The sequence below is a fragment of the Spea bombifrons genome, chromosome 2 (genome assembly GCF_027358695.1).
Source record: "Spea bombifrons isolate aSpeBom1 chromosome 2, aSpeBom1.2.pri, whole genome shotgun sequence".
Taxonomy (NCBI): Eukaryota; Metazoa; Chordata; class Amphibia; order Anura; family Pelobatidae; genus Spea; species Spea bombifrons.
The window spans coordinates 134711188-134735117 of NC_071088.1; the positions used below are offsets into that span (position 1 = coordinate 134711188).

A 23930-nucleotide genomic window follows, 5' to 3' on the forward strand; every position below is an offset into this window, starting at 1 on the left:
GCCAACGGAATGAGTTTTAAGGTATTCGGAATCAGGGTTGAGAACTTCACATTGGGTTGACCCATCCAGTTCCTTTTTGGGGAGAGCATGACCACGTTTGTAGTTGAAGAACTTCAGAGTATTTTCCTGGAGCCCACTAGAGAGTCACATATATTAAGGAAAACCTAATCTTTATCGAAAAATGAGTGACAACTCAAAACCTGAGATTTCTAAACACAATAGACGGGTTGCTAAAGCCATTTCTTCTCAAATGAAAGTTCGCATTTTTTCATTCATAGTTATAAGGTTAAGGAGGTCAAAAAAACATAAAAACATCAGATTTCTCCATGGATCCAACCCTATTAATAAAAAAACACTGTGTCAATGGATACCGGGCTTTCCACATTATCTGCACTCATCACTCATCCCAGGCAACGCATTCCAGTTTTACAGCCCTCACTGTAAAGAATACCTGTTTAAGAGAGAAAATCCAATCTTAAGCGATGGAATCTGCTCAGTCCATGGGATGAATAATTACCCCGAAAGGCCTTTTACTGATCTGGGTGTATAACGATAAACCCAGTTTGGCCAAGTACTCATCATAATGCATTTTTCCATTTATTTAATTAATTCAGTCTCGCTTTTGGAATCTTTCCAATGCGCTTTCTTTTGGATCGGAGACCAAAACTCTACTACATATGCTCAGTGAGATCTAACCAGACCTTTTTTTGCATTATTACTCTTCTTATGTTTGAGTTTACATGCCACAATTAAGTATAGACTTTAGTAATGATTCCCCTAGTCTAACCTCTTTTAGCTCATAGAGAACATTCATGCTTTTACTTCCCAAGTGCATCATTTGACATTGATCAGTGTTGAATCGCATCGGCCATTTTTCTGCACGGTGCTGCCAATTTGTAAAAATCATTTTCAACCAACGAAAATTCTGATCGGCCTTTACAGTCCCAACACAGTTTTTTGTCATCTGCAAATATAGATATTGTGCTTCTGCTACTTCAACTTTTAAGTCCTTTATATGTTGATTAAAGAGACATAGACCGAGAATTGTCCCCAGAGGAAACCCAATTAACAGTAACACAATTAGAGGAGTCTCTCCATTTCTTGTCTTTCAATTTTCCTGTTCAAATACAAAAGTTTTCAACGCCTTGCCCCCTTATTTAAAATATTACATTTGCATAGGAACTGCAACAAATACTTCTGTAAAATCCAAATAGACATTGTCCATCACTAATACTTTCCCACGTTTTTCCCACAATTGATGTTAAACTTGCCAGTCTGTAATTTCCAGATTGGGTTTATGATCCTTTTTTAAACAAGGGTATTACGTTGGTTTTTATCCAATCCAGAAGACTAGTGATCTAAAATGTCCATGTCCTTCCATGTATGTACGTTGGTCCAAGAGAAGACAGTGGCTTTAGTCAAAGATGGTACCTACTATTGGGCCAACATAGTAAAAGATGTCTCTTCTTCTGAGGAAATCGCTTTCATCAAGAAGTAGACCTTGGAGTTTACGTTATTTTACATTTTTAATTATGTGTGCCTGATCTATTGCCTTTAACTAAGGACTTTATCACAGAAGGAGGCAGAAATAGAAACTAATTGACTCTAACAAATAATCTGCTGTTGGGTTTTCTAGACCCTATTGAGTTATTCAGTGCTGTATAAACATACTGTAATTAATTAGTTTATGGATGAATTTGGCTTACTCGACGGGCGCCTCTTAACCGCTCATTCGGTTATTGGCAGGATGTATTTTCTTTCCATCCAATCAATAACTTCTGGGTGAGGGCAAACATTAAAATCGAATCTCCAGTTTTTCTACGGCGTGCGATGTGCGTTGCGTCGGACGGAGATCGAATCTGTTTTATGAAACATGTATAATTTTAATAGAATTTATTATAATGCGTCTGCGGAAGAGCCGGCGGTTACATTTTATCTCAGAATTATGCCATTGCATAAATGAACTTCAAAGGGAGCTACTGCAGTGTAACGCAGAAGATAATCATTAAGCTCTCCGGCATCCTCTACTTTCACATGGGTTGAGGATCCTTAGTAATGGAGCCTGGTTATTATGTCACGTTTGCCTCAGCTCCGTGCATGGGAGTTGGTTGCTGGGCCTTCATAGCTGCCAACAGTCTCAAGAACTGGGCTTCTGTCCCACCTGTTAGCTGCCCCGGCATATGTTTAATTTATAGGCAGTGTGGCATGCAAAATGCCCTAACTGGGTACTCTAAAAGGGGGCTTTCTATCTTTATAGCCCCCAGATGGTCTCCTGATTATATTTATTCCCCACCCAATGCCAACCTTACCCTACCCTATCCTTTCTGGTCTTTAGCCAGTCCTTCTCTAAGAATGGGTTAATGAAGGGAAGTTCACGAACCTGTTTCACCATAGACTTAGATCTCTTGTCAGTCCTCCCCAGAAGTATTGTATATTGAGACCGCTATACATTTATCATTTTTAGTTAAAGTACTGCTTGTTTATCTACACGTAGGGCTGGGGTACAAAATATTTTTCTTACTGTTCCTTTAAGAGATTATTAATATAATGAAGCAAGAAACTGTATTTTTTTCTGCAACATTTGGAAAACATACTAGATATTCATTATACTTAAACATATTTTTAGCAGCAATTTTTCTGTTCTATACTTTTTTATTATCTACACCCACTTTCTAATCTATATTTTTGATTATCTACACGCCCTTTCTAAATGTCTGTTACAAAACAAACCGTTGACTTCTCTAGTTATCAAGTAATCAACTTGGGAACTTATTTTCAGTTCATGTAGAATTTCTTTTTAGCTCAATGTTATAAATAGCATATGTTTGTTGATATTTTAATGCAAGTAAAATTGACACTAAAAATGTGGCAGAAAATATGGAGTCTGCATTGAATATGTACCAATAATCAGAAGTTTGATTCGTACTAATTAATAACAATTATATTACATTATATTGCAATACAATTTACTATACCTGGGAGCTCTCCGGGTGAAGCATTGCTTCCCAGAGTCTCCGGGGCACTCTGCTCTTTTCTCCATGGCGCAGTAGTGGCGTTTAGCCACTCCCACTCCCCACCCTATTCCCCTCCCACACTAACCCAGCCCCCTTGTGAAGCCACTCCCCCCAAACAGGGAGGGGCTCTGGGTACACTACTTTAGACCTGCAAAGTTCCCATAAAGTTTTTTTTCTCTCTCTATGCCAAGTTCTTCTATAATATAATGTTATACAAAACTTCGTGTATATATAAATATATATATATATATATATGTATATATATATATATATATATATATATATATATATATTATTAATAAATATTATATATATATATATATAATATAATATTTATTAAAAAATAATTATATAATGATGGGAGTACCAAAATATGCATTTTAATTGAAAAGGTATGTTTCTAAAATATTGTTTGGTAAGTAAAGAAAAAAGTGTTTTTTGGTTTTCTGAGAATAATGTAATAGCTACTATAGATAAGGTGACCAAACGGTATAATTCATTAATGAACGTATAACAGCTGTATCCTCTGGGGCAGGGATGAGTTTAATACCGCTCTATCATATATTTTCCACTGGCATTTATAATTAATTATGAGATATGGTCACCTTAACTATACATTGTAGATATATATATATATGTATATATATATATATATATATATATATATATATATATATATATATATATATATATATATATATATATAGGGTTTGGATCTATCAGTGTAATATACGATTGTATTGCATTTATACACAGTGCCTTTTTTCACCTACCAGTTTGACATTAATAATTTAAAGGGACCTTACACTATTTTTATGGCATACTATTCTGCATTTTTTATGTGTTGTAATTATTATTACATTAAACCCCCAAGACGCCATTAACAGATAACATCTCCATAGCAGGAAATTATCGAGGCATTCCATCCCCTGTATTAGAAACCATACACTCGGTTCATGCGCTAAGCATCCCAGGTTCCGTTATAGAACGCCTTTACGTTACACGCCTTTTGCATGCCAAGACCTATACATTATCAGAGATTTCTTTACATCATATTCATAAGTCATATCCCGGCAAACATGTTTTTTTCTTTTCACATTATACATAAGCATGACTTTTGTTTAATTTTCTTTTCTTTTAGCATGATTTATGTATTTATTTAACATCTGGTTTATTGAACTCTTTCACCCCTGGTGTTAATGATATTAACGCACTAAAAGTTTTTTTTTTTTTTTTTTTTTTAGTATCATTAAAATTAGTCATTCACCTTGTCGGTCCGCCTTACTAAGACCTATTACTTCTCAGGGGTGGAAGAGTTAATAGATATTCATAGATGTGAATTAATTTCATTTTATTTTCTGTTTTTTATTTGTTTTGTTGTTTTTTTTTAATTTGTTATAGCTCTAAAATTCAAAAATGCTTCAAATGTAAAAGTGGTATGAAACTTCAGTGACGGAGAAGTGTACATTTTTTTTTTTGCCGATGGTGGAATCCAGTAGGACTTCTTGAAGCTCTTTTTCCTTAAATAAAAAAAATTATTCGACTGATAGAAAAGTTCGCATAAATTACATTCAATATGTGTGCGCAATATGTCATATAGGAGTTCTGGAAATAAAAAAAGGCAATATTAATCATAAATCTAGTACTAATCTTTAGTATTGCAAGGGACCAAATTGTCAAATTTGCTATTTTCTATTCTAGCTTTGCTTATTGCGCAATACAAGAGTTTTTTTTCTATTTTATATATATATATATTATATTATATTATATGCACTTCTAAATAAATTTGTAACCCAGAAAATAAATACAATTTTTTCTTTTATAAAGGGCAAATTTTGGTGGAAATATTTATCTTATCACCATAGCAGCCAAAAAAATATTCATGTAGACTTAAAAAATTTTGCACCAGGATGAATCAAAACCTCCCCTATCTCTGAGCAGCGTTTTTTAAAACCGGCACATTAGCTAAAACATTTCAGATGAAAATGCTATATTTTCCCAGTAGTGTTCTAAGTGGAAACCTAAAATAGTACATATAAAATAAAAATTCCTAATAACTGTATGTTAATAAGAAATTATAATGCCAGGTTGGCGTGAAGACTATGAATGTTAGTGTCAATTCCTTAAAGTAGTACGAAACAGGCTTATTGTCAGCCCCATCTTTCTTTTCTTGAACGGGAAGAAATGGAATAAGTTATTTAGACAGGAGAACAAACACATTTGAGACAAATTTGTAGGTAAATCAACAAATTTAAGAAGAATAATAGATTTTTCTTTCCTGTGAGTCGTGTATGACACTTCTGTCACTGTAGTTTTGCCCACGTTTACGAACTAGTTTTGTCAGCATGAGTGTGACAACAATTAGACGTCCCTGTTTTTTGCCCCATGCCCTTTCTCCTTCACAGTCATTCAATGACAAGCGTAAAAAGAACCTCATCTTTTCACGAAAGTTCCCATTCTACAAGAACAAGGAGCAGAGTGATCAGGAAACAAGTGACCCGGAAAGTAAGTAATCTCTAAGAGATGATGTCACGTGTGGCACAAAGTGGGTGACACGCATGACACGTTCCCTCCCCTCCCCCTTCACAACATCTAGGCATACGGTTCTCGTAGGAAGGCTAGGCATTGCTACTGTGACCGGTGAATGAGTGTTATCTGGATCCGTTGACTTTTATGCACTGTAAAGTAATCTTTAGCAAATGTAAATTTAATCTCAAAGACAGTGGCCGAGGTCGGATGAGCAAATAATTGTTCTGTTCCGGAAAAAAAAAGGACATAGATAAGGTTATCGGCAGACAAGGTAGTAGAGCATAATGATTTTCCTCAAGGCAACATGAAATTAAACATCTGGTTACCTACTGTAGCTGGCATCGGTAATTATTTTTTTTCAGCCATTATCTACAAAAAAAGTGTTTCTAAAAGAAAAAAATCCATGACACATTATTGATTTCTTTAGCAGGTCTAAAAATTAGGTAAATACAACATCAGACGAATAACACATGACATATTACACAGTGTCATGATTTATTCAATGAAAATAAAGCCAAAATGGAGAAGCTGTGGGTTAGCTGTGAGTACGAATAGGCCCAACAGTCGGTAGAATTTAAAGGTAATATTTCAGCATAGTTGTTCCACATTCAACTCTGAAGTATTACTAAAATATTCCTTACATTCTTGGGCACCAATTCCTTATCATTTACATGTTGAGATTCAGTGTCTAATATGATCCTGATTCGATCTTACATTGTTTTATCGCTTGCTGTCTGTTTTGCTTAAATGGACAGTTTATAATATTCACAGCAGGACATTTGAGAAATTTCATGCCTCATGCTGAGGCCGTTACCTAAGTTTTTATTGCGTTCCGTAAAATACAAACAATTTATCTGTATCCCCGCAAAATATATTATATATAATAAAAACCACCTAATGAGAACTCTTCAGTGCGGTTAACTCCCTTACGAGTATCTACCAAGTTCAGGGAATGAGTCCAAAAGACGTCGTTCATATGAATGTTCTCTGTGCTACAGTCCGGAACCAGATGGAACCTCGTAACTTGCGTGCCAATATTAATGTTATTTATTGTTTTATATAGCGCCATCATATTCCGTAGCGCTGTACATTAGGAAAGATGCCGCTGGAGAACTAAACCTAAATTTATACCCGCCAAACAAAGACTTCAAAATAAAGGCAGGATCCAGATCTGTACTCATCATGGTCTGTCATAGTAGTATCCATTTCAATTCCACTGACTTCTTCCTTCCTCTTCTGCGGCTGTCTTCCTCTTTCATTGCTCACTCTCTGGGTACGGCGGGGCAGGACATCTCGGGATTAGGTGACGACGGTTATGGAGCAAAGACTCTGAGTAAGTTCCCAGGAATGGTCACTAAGACATTTAAATTTAATATTTTTTTCCCCTTCATCCTTTTTTTTTTTTTTTTTTTTATTTACGTTGTTTTTTTATTTATTAATTTATATTTATTTTAAAACTTCCCGAGGACCCCCCTTTCCCAGCATGCACAGACAAGACTTTCATCTGTTGCCCAGTCGTGAATGCTACAATTCTCTATGTTTTTAATAGCCTTGTAATTGCATGATAACGTGATGAAAAGCTTTATGTATAACCGAAACTTGCTGGTTTAAAATATTATTTTATGGATTGTATTTTTTTTTCTTGTCTAAAATAATGTTTTTTCAGCATGTTTGTCATTCTGACTTGGATTTTCAAAACTGATCAGATGTTCAGACGACTGAGCTTTTTTTTTTGTTTAAATAATTTATTTGATTGATGGATTTAATGATTGATTTATTTATTAGTTTGGATGTCACAGGAAGGTAGGTTCTTTCAACTAAATAAGTAATTTACGGATAACCAGAAGATATTTTTTTTGTACATTTTTTTTTTTAAGCCAAGCATTGAAAATACATATTTTTTATATTACAAAATTAACTCTTACCTACTAACAAAGGGCCAAAGAGGGACACATTTGCTTTAGGGAGTGTGATCTATTGCTAGCTGTTTATATAATCAAATAAAACACTTTTCAAAACAGCCAAGTAACCATTTTTAGCCTTCTGTCTTCTCCCGTAAATTGTCTGTTAACGGAATAAACACCGTGAATAATCTGAACGCAAGAAAGCATAAAGGGAAGCATGGAATAGCTGAACCGAGTGCCAGCCTTCAACGAAAACCTTTTTCCCGTCTTGAGTTTCTTTTAACAGATACATGTTAGTGAATCACACGCCGGGATACTTAGTATGTGGGAATAACACACATTAAGAGGTTGCATTCACATCCCCGGTGAATGTCGCTCCTACCGTCCGCCTGCATTAAGTGCTGATGTCATAGCTAGTTATGTTTTCATTCAGAATTAACCCTATAAGTGAACAGAAGAATGAAATGTTTAAGCTTTCCAATGCAATGCACATCGCATTCAGAATCTGAAGGGTTAATAATAAACATTCTCATCCCCTGTTCGTTGCCATCGGCCCGTAAACATTTTTACGATTTGTTTACTCCCAGGTAAAAAAATCACGACAGTAGCAGCCTTTCCTTATTTTGGCCATTGGTGATGTCTACTATCCCTTACTATTCACACAAAGGTTAATTGTTAGTTGTGGAGGTTGCCGACTCTGTTGGCACTCGGGGGGGTTAATGATGATTACAGCAATGCAACGATTGAACGACCAATCAGAGCACACTCTGTGACCTAAAGCCCTCCCACACTTCCTGTCTGGGTACAGCTGGACGCTGGGGTAGAGGAGCCGGCTCCGCGCTGGGCTCCTCTCTGATTGGGGTCTCACCGTCCCTCACATTAATCCAGAACTCACAGCCGCCTCAGCCTACTACAAATCAAGTCCACAACACAATGGGGGCTCAGGGCCCTGCACCACTCTGGGGCCCCAGAGCAATTGCTTTATGTGCCCCCTTGTTTAATCCAGTCCATTTTTTAACCATTGGCTGTGGCCGGATTAGAAGGCAGGTGATTTCAGGATCCAATAGTAATTCATTGGAACGGCTTATAATTATGCAGAGTTTGCCACAGTTCTATTACTTTTCAAAGCAGAAATTTGAAAAAAAAGATTTTTTTCGGAGCATTGCGTTCAACGTCTGAGAACATCTGCCTGGCGTTTAAAGGGTGTAAATGGTAATGAGGTTATTTCTGTGTTACTCCGCTCCGCTGGATCCATTTTCACCGGGCTGGCGGATTGGGACGCTCGTTTGCCATCCCCCCATTGTTCACAGTGAAGCTTAATTGCTATCGTATTAAAAGCAACAGGGAGATAGAAAAATAAAATAAAATTAAAAAAGCGGCGGTTATTAGGCGGATAAAAGACTAAATATCTGATCCTGGCGTTACCGGCAAACTTTTGCATAAGCACAATGCAACTTTGGCTCAGTAGGTAGTAAATGAGAAATAGCGAGGGGTCCATTATCGTTAACAGTATAAAAGCGCCGATTCGGTCCTGCTCGGGAGACGAATACTAAAATGCTTAGAGTTGTGTTTTTTTTCGTATGTTCAAATCATTTGATTTGGTCATTAAGCGTTTGCTTTGATCATTAATCTGATTTGGATCAACTATTAAATTGTGTCAAATCTTCCTAATGTCCATTAACTAAATTGCTTAAAAAAAGGGTTAGTTTTAACCAAAATAAAGTTTGATATATGCAAATAATTTCTTTCAATCATTTGATTTACATCCACCTAGAGCTTTTAGCATAATTTAAACTAATTTATTAAAAATACATGTAACTTGGGGTTTTGTTGTACTATCAGTTTTATCATTTGGTAGTAGGGTTGCCCCAGTCCAGGTTTCATCTTCTGGGATAAATAGGTAGTCCTGGATCTCAGACATACCTCTTTATGTTTCGGGGAACACTGGGTCAGCGGCTGTGTTATTCCACATTCCTTAACATTCTCACATCTCCTTCTTTGCTTCTCTTCCCTACTTTCTATCTTTTTTCTTCTCTCCCTCTTTTTTCTTCTACGTCTTTTTTTGCCCTCTCTCTCCCCTCTCATCTATCTCTCATTTCATTTCTCTCTCCTCTCATTTCTCTCTTTTCTATTGGTTTAAACCAATATCAGTCTTTGGTCAGGTCCTATAGTGAGGAAAGCTTTATGTCTATCCCATGCTTGTTTAAATTCCCTCACTGTATTCACCTCCACTACTGCTGGGGGACTGTTCCATTTATCTACTACCCTCTGAGTAAATTAGAACTTACTTCCGTTACCTCTAAGTCTCTGACCCTCTAGTTTTAGACCATGACCTCTTGTTCTAACATTGTTCCTCGTTTTTAATACGTTTCTTTCATGTACTTTGTTAAATGTTTCATTTGCACCCCTCCTCCCTCTACTTTCCTCTAAGCCGTACATATTAAGATCTTTTAACTCTTCCTGATAATTGCTGTCCTGCAAACCACTTACCGTTTTAGTTGCTCTCCTCTGATCTCTCTCCAATGTATCAATATCCTTCTAGAAATGGGGTCTCCAGAACTGTACACAATACTCTAGGTGAGGTCTGACCGGAGATCTGTAAAGTGGCAGAACCTCCTCCCTCTTCCTGCTATTCATGCCACCGGCCATACACCCCAGCACCCTGCTTGCTTTTTGAGATGCTTTATTGCATTGTCCGCCTATCTTTAAGTCTATGTTCTTTCATTTCTCCCTTTTCTATTCTCTTTTTTTTTCTCTACTCTCCTTTCTTTCTTGTCTTCCTTTCTTCTCCTTTTTCTCCCCAGCCTCATTCCAAGGCACAGCTTTTCAAAGAATGGCCAGGAAATGGCCAGGTGAAAAGGGCCAAAAATTATTTGAGGGATAATTGGTTTAGAGGTAACTGGCCGAGATATGTGTCTGAATGTGGCAAAGCTGGCTAGGGCCACCATGAGACATTTTTTTGTATCAATTTAGGGCCCATCATGTTAATCCCTCCAAGATGCCTCCAGGTTAAAAAGCCCACCTCCTCTTCCACCAAGACGCTCCATGTTAAGGAGGTACAGCTGCACCCTGACCCCTATGTTATTAAGACTCTATCTTGAAATAATCAATTGGGCTATGATGACCTAACTTACTTAAAATACTCCCGGCTGTCTGAAGCAATCAGAAACTATCAGCAAATTTACTATCACATTTAGGATTTGGAAAAAAGTGATAGGTTCACTTTAATGATGAGAATTGTGGTTAAAATAAAGTTTCGCCGTTTAGTGAATCCAGCCTTGTTTTGTTTGTTTGAGTATATGTCAATGAGAGAAATGTAAAAACTCAAAAAAGATTCTACCCTCCCTAAGGACCACATTTTAATGTAGAGGAAACCCACTTTTATTTTTCATTGCGAAAGTGACAGTTTCCTGACTCTCCAAATGAAGTGTCTGTAAACACTAAGCAAGTTCAATTCTATGCCTCGGTAATTATAGATGATAACTTCTCGTGGCATGAAATAATCCACCGAGTCTCCTCATTCGCGCAGGAGAATATTAATGACTGTCCGCACCGTGTGTTTGTGTGGGAGCGCTGCTTGTCATTCTGAAGCACCTATCATTTTCAGTATTTTGACTCAAACACCATTAATAGGAAAGAGACGGCGCGCTCTCGTCTCGCGAAACCGCATTTCATTGTTTTTGGCAGTTTAAATTGCGAAAGCTGGGATTTATCAATAGGCGACAGCATCTCCCGGGGGGGGGGGGAGCAAACTTCTGTCATTACTTGACAAATCGAGGCTTGTATTCATTTTAAGTGTTGTGTGATGACAGGTCTTCATGAAATGCATTTTTTTATTATTCATTTAAAGAAAAAAAATATAGAAAAATGCTATAATGGTCCCAGAGAACAGAGTGTCCGCAGTAGTCAAGAATGATGCATTAAAACATGGAGCATCGGGATATGAAGTCATCTCCCAGCGGCCGCGGGGTAGGCAGCTGGGGGGAGACATAAGTAAAGGTACTGCTAGCCTTATCCTAATAAATTAAGATTCTACGTCATGTACCAAGCAGTTGTAAGCCAAGTGTGACGCGGTATTTAGGCATTTTAACAGTCCGATGAGTTATGTGGATGTTCCAGTATCTTTGGAGATCAAGCCAGTGGTGGGAAGAATGCCCCTGGTTCAAAAATATCCATACCACGACGCTAATTCATTAAAACGGATTGGCAACATCTCTTCTCCTGTTGGTAGTGGACCTGTTCAGTGCTCCATAAAATATTGGTTTCCTACGACCATACCTGGGAACTCTCCGGGTTTTGCCGGAAGACTCCGGGAGAAGCGCCGCTCCTCCAGTTGTCCGGGTCAACAACCAAATCCTCCGGGTCGCGAGAGCGGGGTCCTGACATGCACCACTCCCCAACCATTTACCATGTACCAGAACTCCCCAGTGATGTCAGAAGGTAGTCCTGGCCGCGTCCCACAGGCTCCAGGTAGCCAACGCTCAAAAGCTCCCAGTTATGCTTACAACCCAGACAATCAATGAACATACCAGGGAACTTCTGGGCCCCCGGCTACCCGGAGTCTACCTCGGTCCCGTGACATCGGTGGGCGGTCCCACTTACGTCGGGGACGTTCCTGCTGACGTCAGGGGAGTTCCTGCTGACGGCAGCGGAAAACACCCCCATTTAAAGGAAAAATGGGCTGGGAGCAGGGGCGGAAAACGGGAGAAGCAGTGCTCACCCGGCAATCTCCGGTATGCCAGGTATGCCAATGAACAGGGAATAAGGGATAGAATATAGTTAAAATATAATTGTTAAAGGGCAGCCATTTAGCACTTCATGTAAGAGGTGAAAATCCTTATTTTGGTCATGTAAAAACCAGATAAATGTGTTTTACCAGAATATAATCCACAAATAAAATCACTTCCGTCCAATGAAAAAAAGTTTTTTCGTTTAGAAATGACCACAGTTTGATAGCCTAGACACGTTACAACATCATTCTCATGGAGATAATTCATCTTGAAAGCCTCGGTTCTAATGTCCCATAGAGGGTCTGTTCAGCCTCAATCTATTTGCGAATTTCATCTAGCCGTTATTATTTTGTCTAGTGCGTCCTTATCAATATAATAGCTCTGTGCATATGGCGCGGGTGATAAGGTGCTTGTGGCCGTCATTGTCGTACTAGCTCTGTGCAGAATGTCCATAAATTGCCCAGGATGAAATACCGAATGAATTACATATTCTTCAATATGTTTTATAACTGCATTGTCTATTGTACAGAAACAAACGTGATATCGTTATAACATTGAATAGTCACCCAAAAGTAGTCATCAAATATACGCCAACATCTTCACCAAACAGGGGCTGTATCTGTAGATAAACAGGCTTTAGAAACCCGTCGGCTGTCAGCCTGGCCAATACCCATAAATTTATTCTGCCCCCCGGGTATCAGAAGGCGTATAATCAGAAAAATATTCAAGGGCTGCCGTTCTACTCAATAGGAGCTGAGCTCTCATTGAAATCAATGATATAGCCTAAAAGAAGTTTATATTTTGATTTAAGGATATGCAGGCCCTTTGGGACCTCAGAGGTCTCCTCTTCAGATGGAATAGCAAACTAAGGAGTGGGTAGTCTTAAAAAGAATACCATGTATAGAAAGAGACTGTGATGTTATGGGATGAAAGCAAAGCACAATCAATAGAAAGTAAGAGACCAAACTTCCTATGGATTTTCTTTCTGAGAAGACATCTCTAGGGTCGCTAAACTCCTGTCTTCTTTTTAGATGTTGGTCCAATAAAAATGTACACTATATGACCAACAGTGTGTGAACACTTAATTATCGAGTTTAGGTGTTTCAGCTGTACTCATTGCTAACAGGTGTATAAAATGAAGCCCATAGGCAGCCATCTCCATAGACACATCTTGGCAGTAGAATGGGTCGTACTGAAGAGCTCAGTGATATCCCCTATACCCTTTGCACCTCTATAATTTCAATTTATTTTTCAACTAATTTGTTTTGAGGAGCACCGCCAAACTATATATATACATATTGATCTGGAAGTCTGAGGGATGAATCCTGTTTGGTGGATGCCGGGAGAACGTTACCTACCAGAATTCATAGCGCCCGCTGTAAATGTTGATGGAAGAAGGATAATGGTCTCGGGCTGTTTTTCAGGGTTTGGGCCTCTTAGTACCAACACATTTTGGACAATGCTCTGCTTCTGAGTTTGTGGGGACAGTTTGGGGAAGACCCTTTTCTGTTCCAGCATGACTGCCCCCAGACCACAAAGCAAGCTCCATAAAGACATGTTGGATGCGTTTGGTGGGGAAGAACTTGGCCGGCCGCGCAGAGCCCTGACCTCAACCCCATCCAACACCTTTGGGGTAAACCGGAATGGAGATTGTGAGCCAGGCATCTCGACCAACCTCATAAATGCTCTTCTGGGCTCTTTCTATAGATTAAAAAAGGTGTCTTTCAGACCCTGCTTATGTAGAATATAATGTGAGCATTCAGCTCTTTAAAAGAGTTGAGCACTGCTTATAAACTGGTTATTTCCATTTTTGAAACACTTCCAAAGTCAAATTTAATTTGTACAACCAAAGAGCCTAAGTGGAACTGTCAGCTTAAGGAAAATGTGCATGAGTCAGTAGAGCACTATATGTCACATTGGCAATTTTATAAGTGGTTCAGCAGCTTTGTAGGGTATTTACAAGGTAATATATTCTTTTATTTACCTGTGTTTGTTAGAATACTGAACCCAGCATTCTTCTCATATTATAATACTTCAAGTCAGAGCCGTAGCTAGCTCATTTTGCACCCGAGGCAAGAATAAACAAATTGCGCCCCCCCAGCTATTATTTTTACAAAGGTTATTTTATTTACACTGGGTGCGCACTGTCCACGGAGGCGCCCGATGAGCAGGGTTGGTTGGGGAGATCACAATCATGCAGCTGCCTCGGCAGTCCCCTGAAGAACAGTCCAGGGGTGGTGGACCCTTCCCCTATAGATACGCTACTGTTTTTTAGGGGGGGCTTCTTGGTGAATCACATTGCTGGCAGCTGCTGATGGGGGGGGTTGTCCGTCGCCTTGCAGCTGCCCCGAGGCAAGTGGCTCTCTCGCCTCACTCTTCCTACGGCCCTGCTTCAAATCAGTTCATAAGTAAGAGGCAGTTACATAGTTACATAGTACATAAGGTTGATAAGATCAAAGATCAAAAAGGCTAAAGAAAAAATATAATTTTTCACAGCCCTCTTTGCCCATATAAACCTTTGTGGAGGGCACTGTATAGAAAGTACACCCTCTTTGAATTATATGGTTTTACATATCAGGGCAAAATAACAATCTGTTCATTAGCAGGTCCAAAAATACAACCTCATATGAACAACAACACATGACATATTACACTGTCAACAAAAATAAGGCCAAAATGGAGAAGCCATGTGTGAAAAACAAAGTACATCTTATCATTCAATAGCTTGTAGAACCATCTTTAGCAGCAATGACTTGAAGTAATTGTAATCAGTCTCTCTTTACAAGGTTGCTTCATTGAAGTTCATTGAGGTTTGAGGTCTTGTGTTCATGCATAGGTCCTGCCACAGCAAGCATTTCAGTCGGGTTGGGGTCTGGACAATGACTGGGCCATTTCAACACCTTTTCTTTTTAAGCCATTCTGTTGTAGATTTTCTGGTGCGTTTGGGATCATTGTCCTATTGCAAGGCCCAATTTCGGCCAAGCTTTAGCTGTCCGACAGATGGCCTCACATTTGATTCTAGAATACTTTGGTATACAGAGGAGTTCATAGTCGACTCAATGACTGTAAAGTTCCCAAGTCCTGTGGCTGCAAAACAAGCCCAAATTATCACTCCTTTACCACTGTGTTTGACAGTTGGTATAAGGTGTTTGTGGTGTAGAGCTGGTCACCCTCGCTAATGATCAATTAATCTAGCAGTATCTGTCTGCTACTTAGCATTTTAATTCCTATGGAAGCAGTAAAAGTGTACTTTGTTTTTCACACATGGCTTCTCCATGTTGGCTTTATTTTTGTTGAATAAATCATGACACAGTGTAATATGTCATGTGTTGTTCTTCATCTGAGGATGTATTTATATTTACCTACTTTTTAGACCTTCTAAGGGACAGATGATTGTTATTCTGTCCTGATATGTAAAACCATAGAATTCAAAGAGGGTGTGCATTATTTCTAGAATAAAAGCATGAAGAGAGAGATAATTTAAAAAAAAACTAATAATCATTCTAGTAGAAATCCCATTAACGTGCAGTATTTTCAATTAGTGGGGAAAAGCCATACATTTCTCTGGTGAACACAAGTAGGTTCATAAACTCTAAATTGATTTTCTACAATGACACTCAAAGTGTGAAATTCAAGGCAATAACTAACGGCCAAATTCATTTTCTGACATCTGCATAATTCAGCACTCCTAAGCAGACATGTTATTAGCAAAGAAAGTGGTGTCAGCAGGACCGCTTGCAAATAATACTGGGACGGTAAAAAATATGGCCTTATAAAGTGGACGCATTATGCTTTGTCAAGACACGCTGGTTCACAAGGTTTTCAGTGTGAGTAGCGTAAGATTTAATAGGCGTCTCCTAACGGGGTATTCAAGTAAGGAGATGATTTACAAAGAGACTGCAGGTAATCAATCTTTGTATTGATTTCTGAATATCTGTTGGACAAGAGGTCTGTCCATCGCTCTGCAGAGAATGTAATTAGGAAAGACCTTGCTGTTATTATATGGGAATGACTAGAAGGGAAATGCTATTCAGCAGCTAGTCATTCCAATCAATTGGCAATTACAAACAAAAGAGAGGAATAAGCAACCTACAAAGGTTCTATTTTAAGGTTTTTATTTAGTTAGAAAAAAATATAATATGACCCAAAGTTTTCTCTAAAGACTATATATATATATATATATATATATATATATATATATATATATATATATATATATACACACACACACACATTATATACTCATATTTCTTGAGTATTTAAACTAGGGCATAGACCAGGGGTGTCCAAGTTTTTTCTGCAGTGGGCCACTTCATCAGAATTGTATACGTGCGAGGGCCGCACTCATTTTTCACTGAGAGAAAATATGGCCTTTAATAAGATATGCAGATTAAAATAAAGTAAATGACACAAAACCTTTACCTTTCCTCTCACTGATTTCTGGGATTTCTGGGCCTACAAATTCAGGATTCTGGATAAGTAAAAATAAAATAGTTCTATTTATTTTAGGGATGCACTAAAATGAAAATTCTGGACCAAAACCGAAAATTAAGGGTTCACTTAGCCGAAACTGAAAGTGACCCCCCACACACTTTTAATAAAAGTAAGTTACACACCAAAATTGTACGAAAAAATTATATATTGTGATTGTTAACAGCAATCTCAGGCATACCCAGATTCCAGCATGTACTGGTTGGCTGGGCATTGTATTTTTTGTCCAATTTTAGTGTGTAACCACACTTTTATTAAAAGTAACACACCACAATTGGACAAAAAAAAAAATCAACAATATGACTTGGCATGATAGGAGTGTGATTGCTGTTAGCAGACACACTCCTATCATCCCAAATCAGCCAGTATAAGCTGGTACAGGGTGACTGTAAGTGCAGACTCCTTACTGCTGGCAGCATCAATACACAAGGGGGGCAGCTAGCCAGGTTTCAGCATGTACTGGCTGACTTGGCATGATAGGAGTGTGATTACTAACAGCAAACACACTCTTTTTATACCCAGGCAACCAGTGAATGCTGGAACCTAGGCATGATGGGACTGTGATTGCTGTTAGCAGATTACTGTTAGCAATCACACTCCTATCATCCCAAGTCAGCCAATACATGCTGGTACAGGGTGGCTGTAAGTGCAGACCCCATACTGCTGGCAGCATCAATACACAAGGGGGCAGCTAGCCAGGTTTCAGCATGTACTGGCTGACTTGGCATGATAGGAGTGTGATTGCTAACACCCATTATGCCTAGGTTCCAGCACTTACACATCCATGCTATCACACACACACAAATTGATTCATTCACAGATTCATTCCCTCAATCTGACATACTCATTCACACAACCTCCCCCACCCCCTTACCTGCTCTACAGCACTCGATGCCGATCACAGACTTCAGCAGGGGGCGCGGCCTCCCTCGTTCTCCCCACAGAGGAAGCAGGACTGGAGCAGAGAATAGACCCTCCCACAAGTAAGCAGCAGGGCTCTTGTGATCCTGGCTGCCGATCTCATGCGGGCCGCACCTTGAGGTTCTGCGGGCCGCATGTTGGACGCCCCTGGCATAGACCATACTCCCTATTATGTGGAAGTTATAATATTTGGGTATATACATTGTACTTACTACACCTTAGGTATTTTAATGTCTATATGCCAATAGACATGGTTTGGCGATGTAAGTGTGGCTGAATCTGGATATGGGCAGAGGTGCGCTACGGTTTTATGCTCATGTAGCGAGTGGTCGGGCATATTCAGCCAATGGCCGCCATCTACATCACCCGATCTACAGCTGGAGAGTGTGACACGGTTGGCCAGAGTAAGAGAAGAATAACATCGGAGAGATTCAGGAACACCTTTTGTTGGAGAAAATGTACAAAATTGCAGTGAGGGAAAACATTTTTAGGAGAGAGTTTTTTAGGGGTTGTAAAAAGGAGTATAATACAGTGTTGAGAAAAAAGGTGAGTTTGGAAGAGAGAAGGGAAATTGTGTTGGAGAACTTCTGTTTCCCTGACAGACAAGGTTGAAGGGAATACCAAAAATATTACAGAGAATCAAAGGAAGATATGAGTTGTCCAAGTGAAGAGGTGTAGATGGAAAAGAGTAGAGGCCCAAGAACTGGAGGACACCAACAGATAGTGATAGGGGAGAGAAACAAGTTCTTTTGAAGGAGACACTAAAAGAAGGGTCAGAGAGGTAGGATTTGAACCAGGAGGAGGTTGTTAGTAATTTTAGGTCGTTAAGGGGGGTCTCGGAATGGTGTGGAAGGAAACCAGATTGTAGAGGGTGGAGAGAAATTTAGTTAGTTGACTTGCTACCGGAATTCAATAATTAAGAGGTGCGTCCCAATACTTTTGTCCATTTAATGTGTGTGTGACTATACCCAGATCACCATAAATAGCTCCTTTGTTGAGGTCGTTGTATGAAATAAAAATGTTGGGAATGTTGTCACATTGTATTAACAAATAATGTCAGTACAAGGACTTTGCCAAGGTTGGACAATGCTTGCCTCCAGCGGAAATGTTCTACATTCATCTAATCTGAGAAATAATTATCTCCTTGCAGAAGTGTAACAGAAGGGTCATCGCTCATTTGCATGATATACTGAAGTACAAAATTTACTAAATGTACTTCCCGTCTGTCCTTAGAACTGTTTCTCATTATTTTTATTGTTAACGTAACAATAAATTGATTTGGAGAACTAAATAGAAAATTAACGGAAGTAAAGAGAATAAAATGATATATCATCGGGTATTATTTGGTACCATCGAATAAGGAGCAAGGTCGTCTTAAAGTTTCGTTTAAAAAAAAGTTCCTTGAACAAAATAGCTTAATTATAATTCATTATGAATCATTAAATAGGTAGTTGTTTAACCCTTTTAATACCTTGGAAGTCAGACCAATTTCTGTAGTTTTTCTATAGTTAAAGACAATCCTAAAAATAAATTAAAGGTTTCCCAGGAAAACCTATATATATATTTTTTAAGTTAAAATATTAATAAGTATCTAGTTTAAGACCAACTGTGCATCCTGTCGTGTGATATAATTGTTATATAAATGCCGAACCAAATAAAAAAGCTACCAAAATTATTTTCTTTTCAAAAATGACCCAACCACCTTAGTAAATTAGTACAATAGATGTGGCTTTACATACATGTAGACTGCACGCATAGACCACGTCAGTGTCATTACACAACATACTTCCCATCGCCCACATCATTATTCTCGCTGAGGGTGGTAGGGGTTGTAGTTCACAAAAGCTTATTAGCTGATTTGTTTTTTAACACTGGGGTCACTGAGCTGTTTTCATGGGAAACAAGGAGATTTCTAGCTGTGACATCATTACAAAAGGGTTTTCTAACCATCAATCACAGCTTTTTAAACTTAAACTTGGATCAGCGAACACAACGTACCATTGGAACACAGGAGTGATGGGAGTGATAAAGGGCCATTGGAGCACAGGAGTGATGGGAGTGATAAAGGGCCATTGGAACACAGGAGTGATGGGAGTGATAAAGGGCCATTGGAACACAGGAGTGATGGGAGTGATAAAGGGCCATTGGAACACAGGAGTGATGGGAGTGATAAAGGGCCATTGGAACGCAGGAGTGATGGGAGTGATAAAGGGCCGTTGGAACACAGGAGTGATGGGAGTGATAAAGGGCCATTGGAACACAGGAGTGATGGGAGTGATAAAGGTTCATTGGAACACAGGAGTGATGGGAGTGATAAAGGGCAATTGGAACACAGGAGTGATGGGAGTGATAAAGGGCCATTGGAACACAGGAGTGATGGGAGTGATAAAGGGCCGTTGGAACACAGGAGTGATGGGAGTGATAAAGGGCCATTGGAACACAGGAGTGATGGGAGTGATAAAGGGCCATTAGAACACAGGAGTGATGGGAGTGATAAAGGGCCTCTGTACGCCTATGAAGAGATTCCATTAAAAATCAGTCGTTTCTAGCTACAATAGTCATTTACAACATTAACCCCGTGTGCGCTAGACTTCTGATCCATTTCATGTTATTTTAATGGACAAAATTAGCTTTTCTTTCAAAAACAAGGACGTTTCTGAGTGACCCCAAACGCTCTCTATACAGTCTATTTTATTATATTCCTAATGTGTTTTTTTCTTTGTTCTCATTTATAAGGAGGCCAAGAAGACTACATTTTATCATATGAACCTGTCACAAGACAAGAAAGTAAGTTTTTGCTTCTTAAATTGATATATATGTTTCAGCCGTGCGCGTGAATATAAAGTTACTCGTCCCGATATTGAGTTGTCTTGTTGTTTTTGATCAACGTAAAACATTTACGTTACAGATTTTACATAAACCAGATGGGATGGCAAAATTCATGACTCACCAAGAGAAATACCTTTTTTTTAAATAAAACAGTAAAGTCCATGTGGAACCACATCTAAATATTAAACGACGAGGTGGTTCCGTAACCGTAGTGATTTGGTATTGCCATAAAATCATATAGAGGAACACCACAATCATTCATTTATGTTATGTAGTAATAATCAGCTTATGTTCCAAACAATATATACAGAAAAATGAAATAAATTCCAAAAATGGGGAAATTTCTCCAGGTCATATGGTAATGGGTAAAGCCACAGGCTGTTTAATATTTCATGAAAAACCTCTTAATACTCTTGAATTCCGTAAGGATGCATTATCCGGGTAGTAGATATACTACACTCAAGAGGAATAAGCCTCTCTGGCAAAGATACCTGGTTAAAACTGTTCAGAGAAGGCTGGAGGAATAGTCGTAGAGAGGGACAAAGCATTGGTAGCTGATAGCAATTATATCAACAGTAAATGTATGCATTGCTTAAAAATTGTGGAAATGCAGGCAAAAAAAGGCAAATTTTGCCCAAACATGATCTACTCAAGGGCACAGAACACGTCAACTCATCTGGCGTATTAATTGAGGGGTCACATTTAGTATCTCATGGACCTGATAGTTTCATGACCAGAACATGTTGAATAGAATTTTAAAACTGATATACCAGGTTTTTTTTTTCCCACCTAAATTCTTCATATCTACTAATTTAATCTCTACTTGAATTAAATATCTGTAAAGCTGTAATAATAAATATCTGTAAAGCTGCAAAGTTCTGCTTCTGCATCTTCTTCTCCTTCATCTCCTGTCTTCTATCTTTGTCCATATCTCCATGGTCATAACCCGGCAGGAAGTTCTGCCAAAAGGTTGGCGCTTGCAGTGACTTCCTCTCCCATGAACCTGAACTGAGGGCAATTTGTCGGCGCGTCCTCTCCCCAATCCTCTAAATGTGGGAGAGGACGTCATCGGACGTCTAGGTCTAGGTTTGGGCTTCTACCTGCAGACAATTTTCTTGTGTTACTCTACCATATCATTAATACCCATATATGCATTTGCTTACAAGAAGTCAATATGAGCAAGAATTAAGAAATATTATTTTTTTTACATTTTAAATAAATGTAATAATTCATTGACCCTTGTTTTCTACTTAGTTAATTACACCAGGCCTGTTATTATTCTGGGTCCTATGAAAGACCGGATCAATGATGACCTCATCTCCGAATTCCCGGATAAATTTGGCTCATGTGTTCCACGTAAGTATAAAAGTAAATTCCTAACGAAACGTTTTATATTGTTAATAAATGAATATTTTAGTTTTTTGGGGATTTAATGGAAATGTTCATTCTCAGTTGTGTAATTATTTTTTGACCACACAAATCCTAAAACAAAGGGTACTTTCAAAACAAGGCTTTGCAAATATAAGGGCAAAAACTTTAAATATGCAATTAAAATTCAATTTTATAGTATATGCTAATAACAGTTTCTTCTGAGTAGATACTTTTTTTCTCTGAAATCATCTTAAATCCCTCACTTAACAAGCGATTGCTATTAACAATCCAATAGACTTGACTCTCCAAACAGGTATCTATATCACACCTAATTAACCGATGGATTTGTTCTGCTCGTTCCAAGCGTTTCTACGCTCATGGCAGAACATTCCAGAACACTGTATTGCTCTAGGGGGTATAGTAAAAAATAATAGACGCCATAAACGTTAGCGGCGTCAGGGACGTTTGTTGATGTAACTATAAAGCTGCGCTAGCCTAGTTAGCACTGGATTATAAATATAGCATTAAAAACATTAAGTGATAACACCGTGATTCTGGCATATCTGGCATTATTCGAAAATAAAAAGAAATCCCTTTAGTTGTAGGAGAATCCAAAAATACAATCCTGTAAATAAAACCCACACAATATAACAAAAAAGTTCTTTTGGTCTACCTGTTAAGGAGTATATATATAGTATATGACCAAGAGTATATGAACACCTGACCATCACACCATCATGTAGAACATCCCATTCCAAAGTCATTGATATTAATATGGAGTAGCCCCCCTGCTCATATAACGGCCTCCCCTCTTCTGGGAAGGCTTTCCACACGATTTTGTAGAATTTTCTATTGGAATTTCTGCCCATTCATCCAGTAGAGCCTTTGTGAGGTCAGGCGCTGATGTTGGACGAGACGCCCGGCTCACAGTCTCCGTTACAGTTCATCCCAAAGGTGTTCGACGGGGTTGAGGTCAGGGGTCTGTGCGGCCGGTCAAGTTCTTCCACCCCAAACTCATCCAACCATGTCTTTATGGACTTGCTTTGTGCTCTGGGGCCACAGTCATGCTGGAATAGAAAATAATCTTCCCCAAACTGTTCCCACAAAGTTGGAAGCAGAGCATTGACCAAAATGTCTTGGTATGCTGAAGCATTAAGATTACCCTTCATTGGAAGTAAGGGGCCCAAACCTAGAGAAACAGCCCGAGACCATTACCCCTCCTCCACCAAACATTATAGTAGGCCTATGCATTCCAGTAGGTAACGTTCTCCTGACATCCGCCAAAACCAGATTCATTTTTATGCGCTACGCTCTTCAGCACTCAGTGTCCGCTCTCTGTGAGTGTGCGTGGTCTACGTGGGCCGGGGCATATCAAGCAGGACAGATCTTTTATGAACTGCCTTATAGCAAAGGTGGAATTCGATGGCGACGACACAGTTAAAGTCACTGAGCTCTTCAGTACGACCCGTTCTACCGCCAATGAGATGGCTGCCCATGGGCTTGATTTTATACGCCTGCAATGGGTGCGGCTGAAACCCCAGAAAATGAATAACACTCAATTATATCTGTAATTAGAAACGCCATATTGAAGTTAATTCCCAGTGAAAAGGGCCAAATTGGGGGCAGTGGAGATTGCGCTTTTTTATATAGAACAGACATTTTTTTTTCCATTTTATGACTGCATTTTTCGTATCTAACCAAAACGTATGGTGGTTCATACTATGTCAGTAAAGGTTCCATACCTAGCGATCAATGTGCTATAAAATGTTTCTTTTTCTCTATAGATACCACAAGACCAAAGAGAGACTATGAAGTAGATGGAAGAGATTACCATTTTGTCATCTCAAGAGAACAAATGGAAAAGGATATTCAAGAGCACAAATTCATAGAGGCCGGGCAGTACAATGATAACTTATACGGGACGAGCGTACAATCAGTAAAATTCGTGGCAGAAAGGGTAAGCTGCAATAATTTATAATTAACCGATATTTCATTTTATTCTCTTTAAATTTGTTTCCCAAGCTAGATCAATATTTAGCAATAGTAAATGTGCCGCGAGGATGCTATGGGGGCAAATGCCCCCTGGTCTACTTTGATTAAATGAATTTAATGGTAAAATGAAAAAAGAAATATTACTATAA

At 38.7% G+C, this 23930-nt stretch overlaps 1 protein-coding gene across 3 annotated transcripts in view; it reads left to right on the top strand.

The window, feature by feature from the left end:
- DLG2 (discs large MAGUK scaffold protein 2) overlaps positions 1–23930 on the top strand; it is a 320377-nt gene that overhangs the window by 293592 nt on the left and 2855 nt on the right. For all 3 annotated transcript variants that reach the window (XM_053456582.1, XM_053456584.1, XM_053456583.1), the window contains 4 exons: positions 5420–5519; positions 20326–20376; positions 21673–21774; positions 23574–23746. In XM_053456582.1, the coding sequence (XP_053312557.1) occupies positions 5420–5519; positions 20326–20376; positions 21673–21774; positions 23574–23746 (426 nt within the window). The remainder of the gene's footprint in view (positions 1–5419; positions 5520–20325; positions 20377–21672; positions 21775–23573; positions 23747–23930) is intronic.